This window comes from Mytilus edulis, chromosome 3, assembly GCF_963676685.1.
Source record: "Mytilus edulis chromosome 3, xbMytEdul2.2, whole genome shotgun sequence".
NCBI lineage: Eukaryota > Metazoa > Mollusca > Bivalvia > Mytilida > Mytilidae > Mytilus > Mytilus edulis.
Genome location: NC_092346.1, coordinates 83919363 through 83940797, shown reverse-complemented (window position 1 = coordinate 83940797; position 21435 = coordinate 83919363). Strand labels below are relative to the sequence as shown.

The window sequence follows — 21435 nt, the reverse complement described above, 5'->3', positions numbered from 1 at the left end:
TCAATTATTGAATTTTGCATACCAGTCAATTCTTTATATTATATGGACCTGTTCAGATTTATATTGACCGATGATGAAGTCCAGGTGTCAAATTTTATCTGACAGTTCCATATATATATATAACATATTGACTGAGTGAAAGTCCTTGATTTATATATTACATATGTAAATAATGTATTAACAGGAAAATGGCATTCAATGTTCTTTCTGTGTATTTTCAAATTGTATTTTGCAAGAACATTATGACCTCATAAAATTAAATTTATATTTTAAAATTGACCACCAATATAAGTATAAAAAGAAACATGAGCGTCAATATACTTACAAATAGAAACTAGGCTACAGATACGTAAAATAACCAATGAAAATAGTAGAATGCTGCTCCATATGTAATATTATACAAACATAGCCTTTGTATGAGGTCGATACAAGATATTGACCTGAAAGAAGTATATCGACTCAGGACGAAGTCTGAGGTGGATATACTTCTTTGGGTCAATATATCATGTATTGACCTGGAGGATATGTCTCACCTGTATGTGAGTTTCACGTATGTTGAAATCAAAATTTAACTGAAAGTTTGGGTCAAATTACAAGGGCTAAAGTTTGTCATATTACATTCACAGACCACAGGCTCTGAATAAAAAATCCTATATACCTTGTTATTGCTATTTTACTAAATTTTCCTCTGATCTTGCTGACTGATAATTTCCTTTCTCAGCGGAGTTGAGTGATATGAAAAATTATTACTAGAAACTAAGGGTGCACCTGGCGTTGCAAATGAAATTGACAACGTCGTCCTAGGTAAAATAGCGATAAACAGATTATCATTGGTCATCTTAATTCAATTCCTTTCTCACTTTCGCCGTACTGGCTCAAGCTAGAAAATCAATCTTGTTGAGATAATCAATGAAAATCTATATAATCCCTATTTTACGAAGAAAAAAAAATTTATCTTGCCAACTTGATCTTTCTCAGGGGAGTCAAGTGATATGAAAAATTATTGCTAGATACTAAGCCTAAGTGAGCAAGTGGCGTCAATAAAATTGAGAACGTCATCATTGGTAAAATAGAGATAAAACAGATGATCATATAATTGGTCATCTCAATTCGATTACTTTTTATCACTTTCGCCATTCCGGCTCAAGCGAGAAACCAATCTCCAATAATCTATAAATATAGCATAAATGTTATATTTGGCTATATAGGATTTTTTTCAGAGACAAGTGCTTATGTCACAGATACTTTTTTTACCTATTTTTTTTAATATTAGTATTATGAATGGGAACTAAGAACACTTGTGAGAGAAGATATGCTCTTTACTGTCAGGCTTCAAACAGTCATTTCCAGCAACTGTTAGCGTCAAATTGGTTAAAATTTAAAAGTGATTCGTCAAATATCCTCATCGTGATTCATCAGAAGCCTCAAATTATTATCTTTACTGTCAACAAAACATGGTCAATTTTGGGAAAAAAAATAATGTGAATCGTCAAAATTAGTTTGTTTTTTTATCGTCTGAAAGAAAGTGTACATTTTATGGACATGCACCAAAATTTACCATTATTAAAGTCATTTTGCAAGAATTTTTACCGTTATTCGTCATGAAGGCAGATCCAAAAAGGGGGGGGGGGGGTTCCACCCACCCCTTTTCCCTTAAACAAAAAGTTCTTGATCCGCCACATGATTTAGTTCGCTTTTCTTTTGCAAGTGATATTCGCTACAAACATATTGTTTTGGTGTACGACAAATAGATGGAATGGTTTTGTGTGTCTATACTGTTAACAATAGCAAGATTATGGATCTGATTACACGAGCTCCGTAGAGAGTAGGTTTCCAGTTGTCAAAAGTTCCCGCGCTTTTCAAAAGACAAAAGCATTACCGGTACTGTTTCTCCGGAAACTATGGATTTTGTATTCAGAATGTTGTCTTACTTAAAAGATACAATATTCAGGGCGGTCCTAACCCAGGACAACGGGGGGGGGGGGGGGGGTCCAACTACATGTCCCCATTCAAATGCATTGATCGTCCAAAAAAAGGGGGGTTCCAACCCCCGGAACCCCCTCCCCCTGGATCTGCGCCTGCAATATTACATGTCTTTGGTCTTAACAGGAACAGGTTAGATATACAGAACTGTTCCCAGGTCTTTCTCAACTTTTTTATGTTACTTGTTTAAAATAAATTTTAAGGTCCATATTTGGGATGACCGTCAAACTTCAAAAAAATGTTTTGATATTTGAACAAGTGATATTATATCGGCAGTTGAGAGGGCCCCCTCTAAAGCGGGCAATTGTCCCCCCCCCCCCCCCCCCCCACCTCCATTAAGAAAATTTCTGGATCCGCCACTGATCTGAAATGTCAAGCTCTAAATCAAAAGTACTAGTCAGAATTCAGTCAAAAGATCATCGAGTACGGTTAATATATCAACTGCAAATATTAAAGCTGGGAACAGTATATCTAACGTCAATATATATGTTCCTGATTAAAGTAGATAATTTTTGACAAATTATCAGTATAATTGTGTTGGTTTTTTAAAGACAAAAAGAATAACAAGAAGGACCAAAATTCTATTGAAAATATATTATTGTATTTCTGATACAAGTAAATTCATCATGTTGGAAGACGAGGTCCTTTGACGAATCCGTCAAGGTAAAAAGGTAGTGGCTATTTTTTTTTATATCTTAATCAAATCCGGCAAAATAGCATATTTCTATAGCATTGGCTATCTTGCCAGCGTCGGCAATGTATTGAAGTTGTTATTTTGTCAGTTCTCACGGTGTAAAAAAATGTTTTGCATTAATTTTACTATTAAAAAGTACTACGAAAATGTGTTTTGTCAACGGCATACTGAAAGATCATATAAGAAACTTGACAATAAATATATGTGAGATACCCGAGACTATACTATACATATGTAGTGGTCTCATGATGAACATTTAGAATTTGTAAAAAATATTAAAAATAGAAATACTAACGGCATGCATTCGTAGCAATGAAATCATATCAAAACATGTATTGGAAATGTTACATGAATATTTCAACTTGTAAAAGTTTAGCAATTGCAAAATCTAGTATAAAAAGAGCAATTGAATATCTTGAGCTAATACTAGAAATAGGAGATGGATGAAAATCACGAAATGTTAGTATACGAATTAGAAAAGCTATAGTGTACCCATAAGTATTTGGCCTCGGTGAATACTGATCATATACCTGGGGTTGATACATCATTATGTCAACCTTATCAAAAGTGAATAATGATGTATAGTATCAACCTCACCGTTGAAAAGCCAATGATTGTATAATATTGAACATCGATTTCGGGAACGTACATTTGCACGTTTATCAATCTTATCAAAATATAAATCTCCGACTTCGTTATCCTCATATAGACAACTCGGGAAAGGTATGTTTGCGAAGTTCAGGCGTAGAACTTGAATTTAGATTTGTACACCCTGATAAAGGACCGTTGTCAGAACAGAGACCGTTGGAATCTTCAAATGGGGAAATTGAATTTAATGAAGTATTAACTCGAGTGGTCCGTTGTGTGACCATAAAACTGCAATATACGTTAAATTATTTAAAACACTCAATGTCTCTAGAATGATTTATGTCCTTTATCCTAGTTTTGTTTCATTTGTTAACAAAGAGCTCTTGTTATACTTTGTAGGGGAGTGAAATAGTAGTAAACCTTTAAAATGTACATCGTCATTATGAAGAGTTACCATGCTTCATCATTGTCGTAATAAATGGACATGTGGTGAAGTGAACCGACAACTCTCTAAAAAGTTGAATGGATTGCAGTCAGAAGGCAATAAGAGGAACGTTATGAAAACGATGTGGGAGGTTTGAAAGTACCATTATACTTATTGTCCTCTCATATAAAGGACTAAATGAACCCTACCGAAAAATGAATTTTAAAAACTCATCAAAGCAAAATTGCAGATCGATACTTATATCATGGGATTGCACTAGATCATGTTTTCCTACAATGTTTATGACATCTTTACACTAAATCCATTGGATGTGTACTGATTGGTGCTTTGTCTCGGATACATGATTTATTGTTTATTATTATGGGCTTTATCTTTGCTTTCAGTAACTGCGAGTATTCTGAGATAGTTAATATAACTAAGTGCCTTTATTGCTTTTTTAGTTGTTTTGTGCAATAGATCTGATGTGTCAAGTCCATTTCAACTGATTTTTTTTCTTATGCTCTGACACTGCTGTCCCGAGTTAGGTAATGGCCACCCACATTATGTATGAACAGTGGCGGGTCCGGTAGTTGGAATCCACCTTTTTTGACGGTCGATGCTTTTGAATAGGGACATATGCATTGTTGGAACCCCCTTCTTTACTGGATTGGAAATCCTCCTTTTAAAAATGTGTGTATCAGAAGCATGTAATTCACTGTCTATCGTTCATTGCTGTAAATCATATAAATTGTTTTTTGTTTGTTGTGCTGAACCCTCATAAGGCTGTTGGTTTTCTCTTGAATTTATTTACGTTTTGGTTTGTTAGGACATTTAATAGCTTGCTATAAGGAATAGTGAATTATCATTTCTGGATCATTTTTGTACGGTGATGTATAGCTGTTAATCTATAAGTCATTGGTCTCTTAGACAAGTAGTAGTTGTCTCATTGGCAATCATATCCACATCTCCTTATTTTATATATGATACTAAAATTTAGTTTTCAAGTGACAGACTTTTTAGGATGAGAGTGAACATTCGGATAGTTGTTTGTCGGATCATGTGTGATGTTAGGTGTATATATCAATCAGATATTTCTCAAAGTTATAATAATTCACATTTTATAATAATAGTTAAAAGGCATACTCCATGATAACATGAAAGTAAAGACGTTTATATTAGTTTTGCTGTCTGATCGTTGAAACACGGGGTTTGACTGTCCTTTTCATGTCTTTGATAGTACGACAAAGCATGGAAAAGTAAATTCTTCTTTAAAAAAAACTAAATGTACCGTTACAATTGGTAAAATAAATCTGAACCAAAGTATTACCTCCAGATATTATACCATGTTTTAAAGTTGATGGATCCTCAAAAGTGTGTATTATTTAGTATGTCACTGGCACACAATAATGTTTGTTTGAATTTGTGTATACTATATGCTTTGGTTATGAAACTTGAATTGATGTATGTTATTGCCGGTTTTATATGCCATGTGCTTGTTTTGTTGAATATATAAGAAAGGTTCTAATTTTCAATCTGTACATTTCGAAAAAGAGACAGTATACACTATCTTTTACTATATATGTATATATATTATACTAATATGGATTACATTCTAACGGATATATTTAAACAAAGGCTTACCAAAAGTCATCTGAAAAAACTATGTCTAGTTGAAATCCAAAATATCAATGTAATCCGTCACTAAGAAATAAATGATTAATTTACATTTTTCGATGATTAGCGAAAACAACATCCAAGTAACTGGAAATAAAGGTAAAAGGGTGTTTTTCGCGTATCTATTATGACAAATTATAGATTTTGTTATTGACCTGTAAACAATAATTTAAGTGTATGGTTAAATTAAACGACACTCTATAATGCTAATACAATGGCAAGTATTAAGGGTGTAGAGAAAGGGAAACCAAGTAAGGATTTTTAAATATGTAAACGACAAAATGTGCATTGTGTTTAAGTTTAAAGGGGTACGGTTCATATTTCATTGTATATTAGTAGTTGTTATGGGATAGATCTTTATATATTGATCTGGACTGGACATAATTGATCGTTTTATTTTTCCTCCCTGTATTGTGTATTGTACTGTGTTCAATTGCACCTTTCTGTAAAGAAACACTTCAATAAACTTAAATTACCCTTTTTGAAGCAGGTATAGTCTAATTGATTAATATGTGATTTATTGATTGTATAACAGAGAAAGCGTTAAGAAATCTACATAAAGAAATGGACTGACTGCTCAAAATCCATACACAAGTTATTTTACATAATGAAAAGATTTTCAATAAATATATCGGAAGAAGTATATGTTTTGGAATGTTGAATTATAATACAATGTGTCGATGAAAAGCTGTCGGAACATAGAATTCTTTCAAATGTATATATGATTTCTAAGGTTAACTTATACCATTAGTCGGTCAAAATGCATCTTCTCCTTTTTCAATTATTATGAATACATTTATGAACAAAAACTTAAAGTGGCCTTCCTCTCTATACACCCGACAAGGATGGATTAAAATAAAGCATTAATGACTCCACAGAAATGAATCAGATAAACAGGTGAAAAATACGCGTATTCAATTTGCAAAACCATCATCCTCCTTGCCCTTCCCCTCCCAATCCAGGAAATCAAATGTCCGTCTTTTATAGCTTACTATGCAGTATGGGCTTTGCTCATTGTTGAAGGCCGTACGGTGACCTATAGTTGTTAATTTCTGTGTCATTTAGGTATCTTGTGGAGAGTTGTGTCATAGGCAATCATATCACATCTTCTTTTTTTATATATATTAGCCGCATACTTCGGCAATGTTAGTTATCGGGCAAGTGGGTTTGTTTCTCAGTAATATCCGTGGTATATAAAAAAAAGTTAAACACTGTATCAGCATAAGTTGTTAGTTTAAATATGCAAAGGAGAACTCATTGATAAGTAGCTTCAAGTGGAACTGGCAGATACTGAAAGTATAAACACCTTGTTAATCAAACAAAAAATTAAGGGCGAAAATTTTGAAAAAGGTATGTTTAACCGAAGGGAATGACTACAACGTACACTAAACAAAGATGTGGGTTAAACACGACAATCAGACCGTATTCTCAAACGAAACAAATAACCAAAACTACCACTAAAGAATGCACAGAGAACTTATGACACTGGATCCAGTGTTTTAAGTTCTTCGATGAAACTATTCTTTTTTCAACACAAAGGACAACAATTAGAGCAATCATATATTAAAGGGACAAACGGTTATTAAAATCTAAAATTTATTAATTATATAGAGTCATCAATATTTCTATATGGGTCAGCAACAGAAATTAAATGCCCTGAAAAGAAGCAATGACTCGATTATTATATAGTCTATCATCATGTGTTATCGCCTGTATAGTTTTTCACCGGCTTGCATAAAAGTCAGATTACAAGTTTATATAGAAATAAAGTTTATAATTTTTTGTATCTAAAGTCTGTACCATTTGTGGATGCGTTTGTTTAATTCATTTAACTTGTAAACAAATACGGTTTGTATTGTTTGGTTCGTATGGTCCTTTGGTAAGTGATTTAGCAAACATCCGCCCTCGAAGAATTAAATGCTTTTGAACAATGTAAACACATTTGAGTATAGACCAGAAAGAAAACAACAAGTGACTACAAAATGCGACAGGAAATTCTTAGTCTACAAGTGAGACTAGTCTCCAAATGGTTATTGTTGTTTCCATTCTCAATTTTATAGATTATAAAAAATAGATGCAGTCACCCTTTGTTACCGCCACATCCAAAGTCATGGGTCTACCTTTAGTTATCTTTCGGCTAATAATTACCGGTCTTTAAGATTCTTGTTCTAATAAGATAACCTACCTCTTTTTCTTCATGATGTACCAATAAATTAAAACACTCTTTATATCCTAAGTGAATAGCTAAGTGAAAAGGATCTATACCATCCTGGTCAAAGCGACCCGTTTCTGCCTTGTGGTTCAGTAACGTTGTAATGTAATGGGTATTCTTGTAGAACACGGCTTCAAACAGTGGAGTGTGGCCTGCCTTGTTCATATGATTTATGTTTACATTATTTCCGATTAAAATGTCAACACACTTATGAAAATGCCGTCCAATTGACGGTCCACTGTCACATCCTTCTTTAATGCAATAGAGCAAAAGATTATTTCCGTCTTCATCGAAGTCTGCATTCTCTTCATTTAGTAATTCTTCCAGGTTTGGAAAATCTTTAGCTTCGTTCAGCAACTTAGTCAGTGAATCCGAATGACCTTCCCCAACTGTCTTCCACAACTGATCTTGAAGTTCCTTTCTGGTATATTGAGGCTGAGGTTTATTTTCTTTTGTCTCTTCGTCCCTTTTTTCATCGTGACTTTTCGTTTCATCTTCTTCTGGAATTCTATCGCTCAATCCCAACACCATTCTCTTTTAAGTGACATCAAGTGGTGCTTTTCTTATCAATCCTATCTAACAAAAGAATCAACCACAAACATGGCATTCTCTGTATATACCATTTCATCTATACGCAAAATTATATAGTTGAAGAAGCCATAGGCAAAGTCAATTCTATTCAGAGATGGATTGATCATTCAACCATTGTCCTCAGTACAATATAGATACAAAGTCTACTACGTAACGGTAAACGAAGAAGAAATATTTATGCGTGACAAGGTTATAATTATAAATTAAATCAAATTAAATATTAAACATCAATGTATTAAGAAGAAAATATATCTATTAAATGTTGTCAATGCCGTATCAGATCAGAGAGTTCGATGGTGTTGCTAATAGGCTATTGATTTGGCAGTTTTAAGCTATATTTGCATTTATGATTTACCCTGACGTGTATACATATGTAGTTAAGCTATTATTGATTAGAAGGGAAACAATAAATAAAACTATGTCAACATCGGAATTTCGATGATACAATTTCATCAATTTCCACTTAAACAAAGAATATGGTCATAGTCTGGTGGAATTGTCGATTTATAGGAAATGTGTACTCTTCAAGAAATACTTCAACATGAACAAAGTTAATCACTTTGTTCTGATAACAAAGCTACAAAACAATCAGATAATTTCGGATCAGAAGATTGACAAGCTGCCTTGGTTGACCAACAATTCAAGATTAAGGGGGAATAAAAAAAAGTATATTGCACAATCATTTTCAAAACAGCGTGGACAACAGCAATACTTATGTTGGTAATAATACTGAATAAAGCTTTAACTTGTTTGTCATCGGCTATCGATGACAATGGATCATGATCGCTCATTAGTGTTAGAGGCCTTCCAACGGGGATTTAAATAGAATTAAAGAGTGATCACATGCAGGTACACGAGAAGAAGAAAAGAAAATTTAAGTATTCAACATTTAAATCACCACACAAAGTTTAGTCCTCTGCTAGTTATTCGTAGTATTTGATTTAGGCGTTTAGAACCTTTGTCAACAGGTACGTAATGTCAAGTGGGCGTAACCAACGAACGTTCGCCTAATCTGATTCAGTAAATTGATAACCTGAGCGCACCAAGAAATGGTCTTGTCCACGCTGTTATGAAAATGATTATAAAGGCTTTTGATAACCCGGACAAGATATGTCAACTTCCAAAAAGATTAGATTGAGCGACACCAATGGATTACCATTAGAATTGTACGCCATTAAGAACGCTGTCACGTTTTAGTTTCATTTCTAAACAGGAGATGTTTTAAAGGTCCATATTTACAATAAGCTTCAATGTAATATTGTCCGCCGCTGCCTCCCGGGCAATATTGATGCGATCCCATGTCAATATTGTTGACATAATCCCATTGACCTATCAATGTCGATGTAATATTGTCCATCACTGTCACCCAGGTAATATTGATGCGATCCCATGTCGATATTGATGCGATCCCATGTCGATATTGATGAGATCCCATGTCGATATTGATGCGATCCCATGTCGATATTGATGCGATCCAATGTCGATATTGATGCGATCAAATGTCGATAATGATGCGATCCCATGTCGATATTGATGAGATCCCATGTCGATATTGATGAGATCCCATTAACCTCTAGATGTCGATGTAATAATGTCCGCCACTGCCACCAAGGCAATATTGATGAGATCCCATGTCGATATTGTTGACATAATCCCATTGACCTCTAGATGTCGATGTAATATTGTCCGCCACTGCCACCAAGGAAATATTGACGAGATCCCATATTGATTAGTTGGCTAATACCACACGTCCACAGTTTTTTTTGTCATACTCTTCAAGTGTTCAACCAGGGACCTTATATACTAAGAATAGAAATTTCCTGGTTCAACTAACTTGCAACAGCAACAAAATATGAGACGAGTACCTTGCATTCAACATGCCGCCTTCTAGTTTAAAAAAAAAAAGATATGATCGCACATTTTTTTCTGTGATAACATTTACTCATATTCCAACAATAAGTTTCAGCATTTGGTTCAATTTTTTCAACAATTCAACTTTTTTTGAAAGAAATAAAGATCGGTGTTATAAGTTATTGAGACAGCAACACACACACACACACACACACCCACACACACACACACACACACACACACACACACACACACACACACACACACACACACACACACACACACACACACACACACACTACCCACCCAATACTTACAACCCCCCCCCCACACGACATATAAAGAAATATACGGTCTTCAACACTGGACAAATCGATTTATAAACTTAGATATGTTATGCATTCATAGTAACGGCCATGATCAAGAAATTTTCACAAGGGGAAACCATGCACTGACTGTCTGACTGAGGAAACCCGCTTAGACATGCTTCGGCATGATATCCCTAAAAAGCAACACAAATTTCCCATATAAAGGGGGCACGCCTCTGATTAATCGTCAGAATATAACAAAAAAGTTGTGAGTAACTCAGAAAAACCGGTGATTGTCAAGGATTTCAATATGAAATGATTCATATGACATGAGACTACTATCGCAGAGTAATTATACGATATAAAAAAAACAAAGGTAAAAATATAACAACAATAGCCATTTCAAAGTACTCTGTTAATTTGAAAATATGAATGTCGTCCTACACTCTAATATCGGTAGCTGTACTTTAGTGTTGATGTTATACAGTACTAAATAAATATAAACCATTAGTACAGAAATTCTATACCCTCATGATCTTGTCAAATACTATATGCAAGTCATTGGTTGCAACAATAACTATTTTCACTGCTTTTTGAAAACGTGAAAAGAAAGACCAAAATGTGACCGGAGATTTAACACAGTTATTTCGTAGTACATATCTTTCTTTCAGCAAATAAATTCAAATTAAAAAAAATCGCAACTGCTCTGTCTCAACAATATTCTGACAATGTAGTGTACTTCTCTTCAAGAATTACCGCTATACAAATCCTTGATTAGGACAAATAATATCAAAATCAGTATAGAAAAGTCTAATGGCCCTAACTCAAAATATTGACACTTTTGGGTCTAAAATTGAGTTTGACAGCTTCAGACTTTCTAGGTTTTGAACTATTTTACTGGACCAAATCCCTTCTTAACATAAAGATTCGGTACCCAATTTTTGTTTTGATATGAGCTAGGCCTCTTGATAAGGTGTGGGGGTGTCTAAGAAATCGCAACCCCCCCCCCCCCCCTTTTAATATTTTTCAACTTAAACAAGATAATTATATAATCAAAAATACAATTTTAGATTAAAAAAGAATCAAATAACACAGGCACTTGTCTCAGAAATATTTTGCCTGTGTCAAAGTTAATAATCAAAAATACAGTTCTAGATTAAAAAAAGAATCAATATATAACACGTACAGGCACTTGTCTCGGAATTTTTTTGCCTGTGTCAAATAAACATGAAATAGTTTGTCTGGTAATCAAATTATTACTATAAAACGATCAAGACTTAGTGTAATCACATAATCAAAAGTTTAAACCCCGTTATTACTATAACTGTGTCCTCGGACCTATTTGCTAGCCTTTTGCGATTATTTTACGCACGGGGGGGTCTCTTCCTATATAAAGGTATATACATATGTGCCGCTGGAATGGGTCCCTTTTTTGATCCGTCAAATATATCAATGGGGTGCAATTTTACCGAGGAAATATATCAATAGGTAGTAATTGACCGATTGTGATATATCAATGGGTCATAAATATATGAATGGGTTATGATTTCGCTGTGAAATATATGTATAGGTAGGGATTTCACAATTATTCAATATATGAATGGGGGGTGTTTTTAAAATCCCAGCTGCACACCTGTACCCAAAATCCCATGTTGAGACCCCCCCGTGATTTTACGTTAATCGTACCAAACTTAGGTTCAGCGTTAAAGGGACATAACAACCGTTTCCCGCCTTATTTTTACAGCATGGAAGCAAGAATCACAACTCTGTAATAATTTATTAGAATATCACATTGACATAATGTTTCTCGATTGATAATGAATCAGCATACACAGATAGTATGTTGCATGGATTTCAAATGGAACGATGTCACTTACTAATATTAATTGACTTTCAACAGTTTGGGAAACTTTTACCATGCAGTTTTTTTTTAAACATGCTTTTTCTGGGTCCATTTGTAGTCCTCGTTCCTAATGCAAATACTATAAATTTCCGATCGGATAGACCGTCCGATATTAAATCAATGATTTGCTTCAATACATACTGTTACTAAGAAAAAAGGTGGAGAATACCAAGAGGCAATAATAAAACTGCAAGTCTAAACAAAAACTCAATAGCAGGTAAAACTATAAAGACAAACAAACAACTCCTGTAAACATTTAACAGAAAAAGAAGGAGGTGTAGGTACATGATAAAAAAGGATGAGCAGTTTCTGCTTTTCAAATCCAAGGATGCACGCATAACTAAATAGCTAGGTTTCTGCAGTAATTGGGTTTTTTAAAGGTAAGGCAGTTCTTATGAAATTATATATAATAGGTAAACAACATATGGTATATGCCAGATTTCACCAAAGACATTTTAAAATTGGTGTTTGCTGAGTTTGATTTAAACATATTTCTTTAGTTATATAGTAAAAAAAAAAACCAAAAAACCAGGCTGAGCATAAAAAAGATTGTTTGTTTTTCATAAACCCTGTTAAGGTGGCTTGCGTGTCTAAATAAAAATTTTATTTTAATAAAAGGATTTCGCTATATTTTTCTACTAATGAACTTTATCTTATACTTAATAAAAATATAAAATAAAAAGATGGGGTCATAATTTTTTTACGCTCACAATCTGCCTTCGAAAGAAGCATACATTTTTGTAAAGTTACTTTTTTTCTGTTGAACTAATAGGAGAAAAAAAGGTAATATCGAAATAAAAATAGAACTAAATTACAGAAATCGATCAAATTTTACAAAAGTTAAGTTTAAGCACAGCTTATTTGAAAATGATAATAAAAAATATAGGTCACAGATGAGTTAAAAAAGATATTTCAATTATAATGCCAAAAAAATAGCATTTTTGCACCAAAGGGAGATAATTTGGAGCTTTTTTCTATGATTATATACATTTTAAAAGTCATCTGGGGCCAACACAAATTGATATTTTTGAATGATTTTTGTACCATATGATAAAGTAACATCTAGTAAAGGTAATAGATAAAAAATTTGTAATGAAAAATAACTAATTTTTTTCCAATAATTGGGGTGAGTAAATTCCATATGGGGTGAGAGCGAAATTTTTTATACCCTCGAGCCTCCTTAAGTCTGTTTTAACCCTGGTTGTCAAGTCTTTGTTCTCTTTTTTTTTTTTGGCAGATCTATGAAAGAAATGTGTTGCTCTTGTTTCTCTTGGTAATTTTCAATGAAGCTTTTTAAAATTTTCTGATAATTCCCTTAAAAGTGTATCAACATTGCTTAAAGTTTTACCACAATACAGAATGTAAAACAAGAATTTACTGCCAGGTTAACAACATACACTGAAAAGTAATATTTCACAATAAAAAAATAGAATGAAATAAAAAGTTTTTCCTGCTTGCCAAGCCATAATAATTTCATATAATAGGGTATACCAACATGTATTTTTCCATGGTCAAATCTATGTAGATTGAATTTTCACATGTTATAAGTGAAGGATTATTGTAATAATTTTATGGGATCCTTGCAAAGTGTTCCATCACTGTGAGAATGCTGGGTTCACCTGTCCTTGATCTGGTTTATAGAATGATTGTAATGTGTATAAATCCATCTTGCAGATTTCATCTGATCTTAACCTCATTTTCATGGTACTTTGATCAATCTTAAGTTTATGTGGTTTGGTCTGGTTTTCTGATATTATTGACCTCCACACAACCCATTGTCATATCATAAATCTGTTTGACTTGTGTCTTATCCAATTTGTACCTGATCAAATAAAATATGTTTATACTAAACCCATTGTTGGGGACATAGAAAATCCAGGCATCCATCCGTCCAGTCTTGTTAGTGCTCTCACGTTTACAGTTATCATAGGTTTATATATTGGGCCATCTCTTGGACAAATTTGAAAATCAGTGCCAATCAATTATTTGTTTTTAAAGTTATGCCCCTTGGAAACATCAATTATAAGGAAAATTATAGTTATTTGCCCTTGTATAGATAAAATATGTGCAACACAGTTGGACATCAGAACTCTGACTTTTATATGTAGTAGGTCTACTATATTTGGTGCAAATAATGATTGTAAAGTGTACATGACCGTCTGAAAGGTTTCATCTGAGCTTGTCCTCATTTATTATATAGTTCATTGGTCAATGTTAAGTTTATCAGTGATCTGGAAGGTTTTTTTCACTATGGGCCCAGGGCCCCTCAAAAATAAATTCAATGGGCCATTTTCAAAAATAATGGGCCATGTTGTCCAATGAGTGGGCCATTTGAATTGACTTCTGTACAAAAATAAAAAGTATCACTATTTTTTGGCAAAGAGGTGTTGGTACTTACCTATATGATTTCAAATAATATCATGGATATTGTTCCTGTGATTCTGTAATTTCAATGAATACACAATAACTTCTTCCAAAACGGACAATATTAAAGATAACCTGTATTTACAATGTTTAAATGGTACTGTTGCCTTGGCTTGATCATGTTCATGGTTGGTTTTTTTTAACATTTAATTTGGGTCTTCGTCGATACCATACTTATTCCAGACGTTCTGTATTAAAGGACATTTCAGGCACTTCCTCTGCACTTCTTGTATTATTATTATTACTTCATCACGATGACAAGATTAACAGTAGAGAGTACTATTAATTGATAGAACAAAACAACAGTTCGCTGAAGTCATGTTAACAAAATGTCAAACGAGCCAAAGACCAAAAAATGACAAGGACAGTTAAGCGCCTTTTATGGAGACAAAAACTATATTCATAAAAAGACTTCGGGGGTTTTCAATCGAAATAATAGCAATTTAAACTAAATTAAAGATTATTATTAGAGTTGAATCTCGTCTGTAATAGCCAAATTTCACAAATTTCAAGTTGTTTATAAAAAATTATATCATGAATGATGGTTAATTACGTTTTTTGGGTTATCAGTTAGACCGCATGGTTCTATTACCATAGGAAAACACCCGAGACGTCCCAAAAAATATATAGGTGCTCCTATGATTGGAGGAACATTATACAGTTGTGTACACACACATGGTGGCACGGAACACGATCGGAAATCCATTTGACGATATCTAAACGTTTCGAAACGATGTGAAAAATATCGTGCGCCACGTGGGCGCTTACATTTGTCACTCAATGCGCCATTTCTGGTCAATATGCGCTATAGGCGCAGGGCGCACGTCCTTCCCAATCACTGGTTTATTAACATTTTTTTAAAAGACTTTCAATGTAAATACAATAACAATCAGTAAAGCAGTTGAGGCATTAACACTTGTGCACTCTTGTTGTTCCTTGTTCAATTATTCAAATATTTCAGCAGTTTCGACAATTAATTGTTTCAACTCTTATTATGAATATGATAAATTTATTTTTTTTATTTTCAGAATGCAGCTGTATGATTGACAGTCAGTATATTTTGATATGGATCCATAATGCCTTCTGAAGGAAGCTAATTTAAAATTTAAAACATGATGGAATTAGGAGAAATTAAAGAAATGAAAGGTAAACATGAGAGTGAAGCTTCTTGGCAACGACGAAAGAAATTTCTGATTGTATGTCAATCTCAATATGCCAAAGAAAGATTGAACACTTTGTCCTATTGTTATGTTAATGTACTACTTTATGGGTGTAGATATTCTGAAACATTAATGGATGATTTGTATGAGAGAGCTTGTGATGTTGCAAATTATCCTTGGGACAGTTCAGTAAACATGTCAAAATGGAATGAAATTTTTGAAGAAAAACAGGCTGAAAATAATCTCTATGTCTCTATTGAGAATCCAGGAAAAAAGAAGTGTAAAACTGTTACTGATAAAAGTCGTAGAAAGTTGAATGAATTGGAGTTACAAAATGAACTTTTAACACTACTAGATAATGATACAGATGTTGTAAAGACCCCTTTGAAAATGCATTCAACACCTGCAAGCAACCAGTACTTCTACAACAGAAAAGAAAAAGGTTTGGATACCTTTTCAGCAAAAGGTCAATTTAAATTTGACTTCAAAGTACCTGACGATTTTCAGTTTAGTTTCAACAACTCTGAATCTCAGAACTACATCTGTCCAATTGTAAAGACAAAACCTCATAGATCTGATTCCTCAGAACCGAAACCAGAATCTCGTATCAGCAAACTAAGAAAGGCAGTTTCTTCTATTAAAACAAAAGAAATTGTGGTTAAGCCAAAATGTACTGTTAAGTACTCACCCAAGACTTCTAATGGAAGTAAATTCGTCAGTCAAGAGAAAGATCGAAAAATTACTACACCTACCAGAAAACTTGTTTGTGATACACTTTTGTCTGTTTTAAATCAGAAATCTGAGGAGAGTAAAAAGTTATCGGTAAATGCATCTTCAAAAGGATTGACGAAAGTTAAACAACACAATAAATCTTTGGTCAAAGAAAATGACCAGGCATCTAAATCTGAAACTGGTAGAGCAAAGCTAAGACAGAAAAGTGCTTCCATTAAAGTGCAACTTAGACCTCAGAATACCACTATAACCAGTTCCAAAGTAGTAAAGAAATCGTCCGAACAACAGAAATCCAGTCTTAATCAACGTAACTTGAAACAGAAAACTGACACAACTCAAAGCAAAAAGTTAATTGTTTCTATAGATAAAGGTACTAGAAGCGTTTCCCTCAATTCTAATGGTAAATCAAAATCAATCAACAATGAGAAGAATTGTAAAGACGAGAACCAATTAAATCTAACAGGAACACTAAAGTCACATGACCCTTATAAAGGTGAAGATATTAAAACATCTTGAATATTTCAAAAGATAAATATCTTGATTCTGAAAACATCAAAGTCCATGTTAAGGAAATTAAGAAAGCAATTTCTGCTGGTTTTTATGAAAATCTGCCAAATGAGGACAGATATGATGCTCAAGCTAATCATGCTAATGGTAATATGAACTGTAACCAAATCAGAGAGTCAACAACATCTCACAATGAAATGCAAAATAATGGAGAGAACTTTCAAAAGAAGTCAGAAAGCAGTATTAAATGTAATGAGACAAACCAAAGAGATGCCACCTGTAAGAGGTCAAATGACGGTTCATTAGTTACTGATATAAATAACAACGTAGAACAACAAATGAAAAAGACTTGCATGTCAGAACCGGGACCAAAAGATAAAACTTCTAGTAGGTTATTTGTTAATAAGGCAAAATATTCAGGAAAAATAACCTCAAATTATCAGAGACAATTTTGTAAAACACCTCCCGAGTTTGTGAGCGAGAGATACAGTTCAGAATATAGTGCATTCAATCCAAGGATGATTGACAGACCAAGTAGGTTTAGATGGTCTTATGACTGTGAAGAGAACTATAGTTACAACTCTAGATATTGGTTTGGACATGGCTGTAGTAACCCATACTATGATCCTTACATAGAGCATTGTAGAAGATTCGACCCAGAGGGATTTATGGCCAGAACATATCAGGGTTATGGAAATCCATATGAATTGTATGGTAGATCCAAATACATTCCAGAGTCTCCCAAAGTATCGCAGCACAAGATGAAGGATACAAATGTTAAAGATAGATATATTAAAGGCTTGGAACATCAACAAACAAAACAAGTTACACCAAAGAAACAAGGCTATTGTCCAGAGAAAAGTATTGATAAACATCCTTCATCGTATGGGAAATCTGAAAGAACCAAAGATCATGATAACAATATGAGTGAAAGAAAGGATTTTGAAACAGAAAAGTGCTCTGAGCTCAAAATAGGGCAACACAAGCAGCAAAAACTAGCATCCACAGGAAAACCCATGAAGCTCTCATCAAAAGAATGTAATGAGAGAACAGCTATGTTAGAGTCACTTCTAGATCGCATCAGGAAAACATAAAACTATGTTTACAATGCACCTGTCAAGCCTGTATGACCTGGATACCATGTTTGTTTACATGAATGTGACGTTTCAAAAGGACATCTAGATACTACATCTTCAAATGAAAAACCTTTATTATTAGAACTGTGACATTATGGCTATATTAGATATACTGTAATGATTTGTATTTTTTTATATTTTGGTTCTCTGATTGAGAATAGAACAACTATATTGAACCAGTTTATAGAATTTTATTATTTTTCTTGGTTTTAGATATTGGTATATGTCTTTATATGGATTTATTTTACTAATTCAGTAAAGAAAACTGAGACAGGTCTTTTGAATTTTATACTTTGGAAATTTATATTTTCTATATGACTTGATAAAATATTAATGTTTGCTTTATATTTTTCAAACTGTTTAGTAAAGTATACTATTTTTTTGCTTTTTAAGTTTCATAGTATTTTGCATTGTATGATGTTGTGTTGTCGCTAAAAAAAATTGTACTTCCGCTAACAATCGTAAAGTTAGATTGACAGAAAATTTAAAAAACACATTGTAGTTTCAAAAGATAAATAAAAACTAATTGAAACATATAACTGAATGAATCTGGATTTTGATTACCATGTGATTGCTTAAAAATCAGGATGCAAGTTTTAAATTTTTCAAACATCTTAATAAAGTTTCAAAATTTCTCCGCCATTTGGGAGAATGTACCTTATAATCTTTAGTGGGATACTGAGGTGTTACATATGTTTAACAAAATTGTAAATATCAGACAGTTTTGCCATACAATTTCTCTCCTTTTCCATTTTGTAGAATAAAATTATCAAATCTTGCAAAAAAGTTTATCTCCCCTATTGAATTTTGTATTAAAAAAAAAGAAAAGAGTTCCTATTTCTTATACCCCTTACATTTTGACTAGTTATAACAATTGTTTTTTGCTATAATATATCCTTTGTAAACACAAACAACAATTTAATAGTAATTGAAAATTGGGAAGTGTGGTAGCATTCATACAAGTTTGAAAATTCCCAAGGTATATTTCAGGGGCGGATCCAGCCATTTTAAAAAGGGGGGTTCCCAACCCAGGACAAAAAGGGGGGGGGGGGTTCCAACTTTATTTCCCCATTCAAATGCATTGATTGTCCAAAAAAAGGGGGTGTTCCAACCCCCAAAACCCTCCGCCTGGATCTGCCAATTTATTTCTTAATGTCATTTCACAAATGTGTGACAATTTTGTGATTATTTTATGAACCATGTATGGAAGATATACATTTTGTAGAAAAATGGTAAGCTAACAAGTTTTAGTCATGTTTTATATAACAGATGGTTTCTATATTGAGTAGACTTACTTTAAAGATTACAATTTATATTTCATATTTGTTTTTATTTTATATTTGTTAAGGACTTGGATAAGAATCCATTTGTTATTTTCTTTTCTTATTAAAATGTTAAATGTTATTGATGCAGTTTGTGATGCCATCAAACTATAAAGATTTTTAGCCTACTTGATCCCTCCAAAATCCTGGATCCACAATTGTGAGCATTTGCCTGTCCATAATTGTGTCCAGCAAAGTTGCAGAAAGCTTGACTTTAGAATAGTGATCCGGCTTGCATACCTGTCAACTGACCTGTATTCTGCTTGGGCGGCATTAACTAACTTCTTAAAAGCTTTATATTTTAGAAGGTGATAAAGATGGATTCTTCATACTTTGTATATAGATCGATGTCTTATGTTACTGAGTTTCAGTCTGTCACATGTCCATTGTCCTTAACCTCATTTTCATGGTTCAGTGACTTCTTGTTTTGTATTTTGATTAACTTCTCAAAAAAGGACAATAAACCAACTAATTTGTAGGATTGATGTATGAATGCAAACACTTCTTAATATTTGGTTGTAATCTGTTACTCTGTCTTTCATCCAACCACAACCAAATAAGGTTTATTTCTAATTAGATGAAAATCATGGCTGACAGAGGCAATCTTTGATTAAATCATGGCTGACAGAGGCAATCTTTGATTAAATCAGGGCTGACAGAGGCAATCTTTGATTAAATCAGGGCTGACAGAGGCAATCTTTGATTAAATCAGGGCTGACAGAGGCAATCTTTGATTCACACAGGGCTGACAGAGGCAATCTTTGATTCACAGTAGTTCATATTCAATAATTTCTTTTTAAAAATTAAAAGGATGAGAATTAAGTGGTTTTCTCCCTTAGAGCAATTTAAATAGATATACATGTTATGTATATGAATTATTTAGACTTCTATATGCCTCTATGTAGTGTAAATTTCACAGTAATATTTATGTATTGGTATGACAAATCATCTTGAGTGTTAAGTAGACAAAATTCATGCATGTAAATACTAAATTATAAACCTGTACAAGAATAAAAGGAGATATGGTATGCCAATGCAAAAATATCCACCAGTGTTTTTAAAAATGACTAAGATATAAGCCATTTTTTTTTAAGGTCAACTTTCAACCTTCAAAAATGATCTATACAACACCCTGAAATGAAAAATGTGAAACAATTCAAAGAGAAAATTTACGGTTTAGTTTATAAAATAGCAATTTATTGCAGACATGAACCAATGACAACTGCTGAATTACAGGTTTTAGACTTAAGGCAAACACATAAAGAATGTGACTGAATAAAGCGTATTTGTGAGAGTTCAAAACTAGAGTTGATAAACAGCACAACAAAAGAATAAACTGTAAAAATCTGTTGCAAATGGCTGAACTCAATAAATTTTTCAACACACAACTAACTCAAAAACTATAGACGCAAATCACCAATATAAGAGTACTTTCAGTTACTGAAAGCTTGTTCAAGGTATCTTTGGTGTGTTGTACAATTCTGTTCATGCACATAATGGGAGATAATTGCCAATGAGACTTGAATTGCACCAAAAAAATACTACTTTCTGTTGAATTACAATTTTCAATGGCAAAAAAGCAACAAACAGTATGGTAAGCAGATGACCAACAAGTCATATGATGTTAATTTATCTGGAGTGACATCCATGATCAGATCAGACAAAACAATCTTGAAGAATGCTTGAAGAAAAGCAGGTAGTAAACCCCTGCAAAGATGACAACAAATCAAATAGTATGTCTGTTGATGCTTATTGGATCTTAGTGGTAATGTGTAGGTTTAATATTGTCCAATATAAAAAAATGAATATTTGATGTGACCACATAGACCTATCTTTTTTGATAAAAAAATGTCTTAAAAACAGATATGTCTTGAGAATATCTATATTTTTTTGTTAGGCTGTCGAATAACCAAGGCCGTAGCGCAT

General features: G+C 33.2%; 2 protein-coding genes across 25 annotated transcripts in view; one reads left to right on the top strand and one right to left on the bottom strand.

The window, feature by feature from the left end:
* Positions 1-8512, bottom strand: part of LOC139517636 (myb-like protein X) — a 65928-nt gene extending 57416 nt beyond the window's left edge. For 16 of the 23 annotated variants that reach the window (XR_011663172.1, XR_011663173.1, XM_071308889.1 and 13 more), the window contains exon 1: positions 7549-8512. Coding sequence is in view for 18 of the 23 variants with exons in the window: in XM_071308889.1 (XP_071164990.1) it covers positions 7549-8106 (558 nt within the window). In the remaining 5 variants the exon portion in view is untranslated. Of the gene's footprint in view, positions 1-5330; positions 5601-7548 lie in introns of those variants that run through there. The other 7 variants (XM_071308881.1, XM_071308883.1, XM_071308882.1 and 4 more) reach the window with 6 other exon arrangements.
* Positions 8513-11999: 3487 nt separating this feature from the next.
* Positions 12000-19591, top strand: LOC139517635 (membrane-associated protein TcaA-like). 2 transcript variants are annotated; one of them, XM_071308877.1, is made up of 2 exons: positions 12000-12093; positions 15681-19591. In XM_071308877.1, the coding sequence occupies exon 2, from the start codon at positions 15765-15767 to the stop codon at positions 17058-17060; it is 1296 nt and encodes a 431-aa protein (XP_071164978.1). In that variant the 5' UTR covers positions 12000-12093; positions 15681-15764; the 3' UTR covers positions 17061-19591. The 2 variants fall into 2 exon arrangements, with proteins under 2 accessions (XP_071164978.1, XP_071164979.1); XM_071308878.1 differs by lacking the exon at positions 12000-12093 and adding an exon at positions 12145-12163.
* The last annotated feature ends 1844 nt before the right edge of the window (positions 19592-21435 follow it).

Excerpts from the sequence above, each read along its gene's own strand:
- LOC139517635 (XM_071308877.1), top strand. The coding sequence starts at position 15,765 with ATGATGGAATTAGGAGAAATTAAAGAAATGAAAGGTAAACATGAGAGT.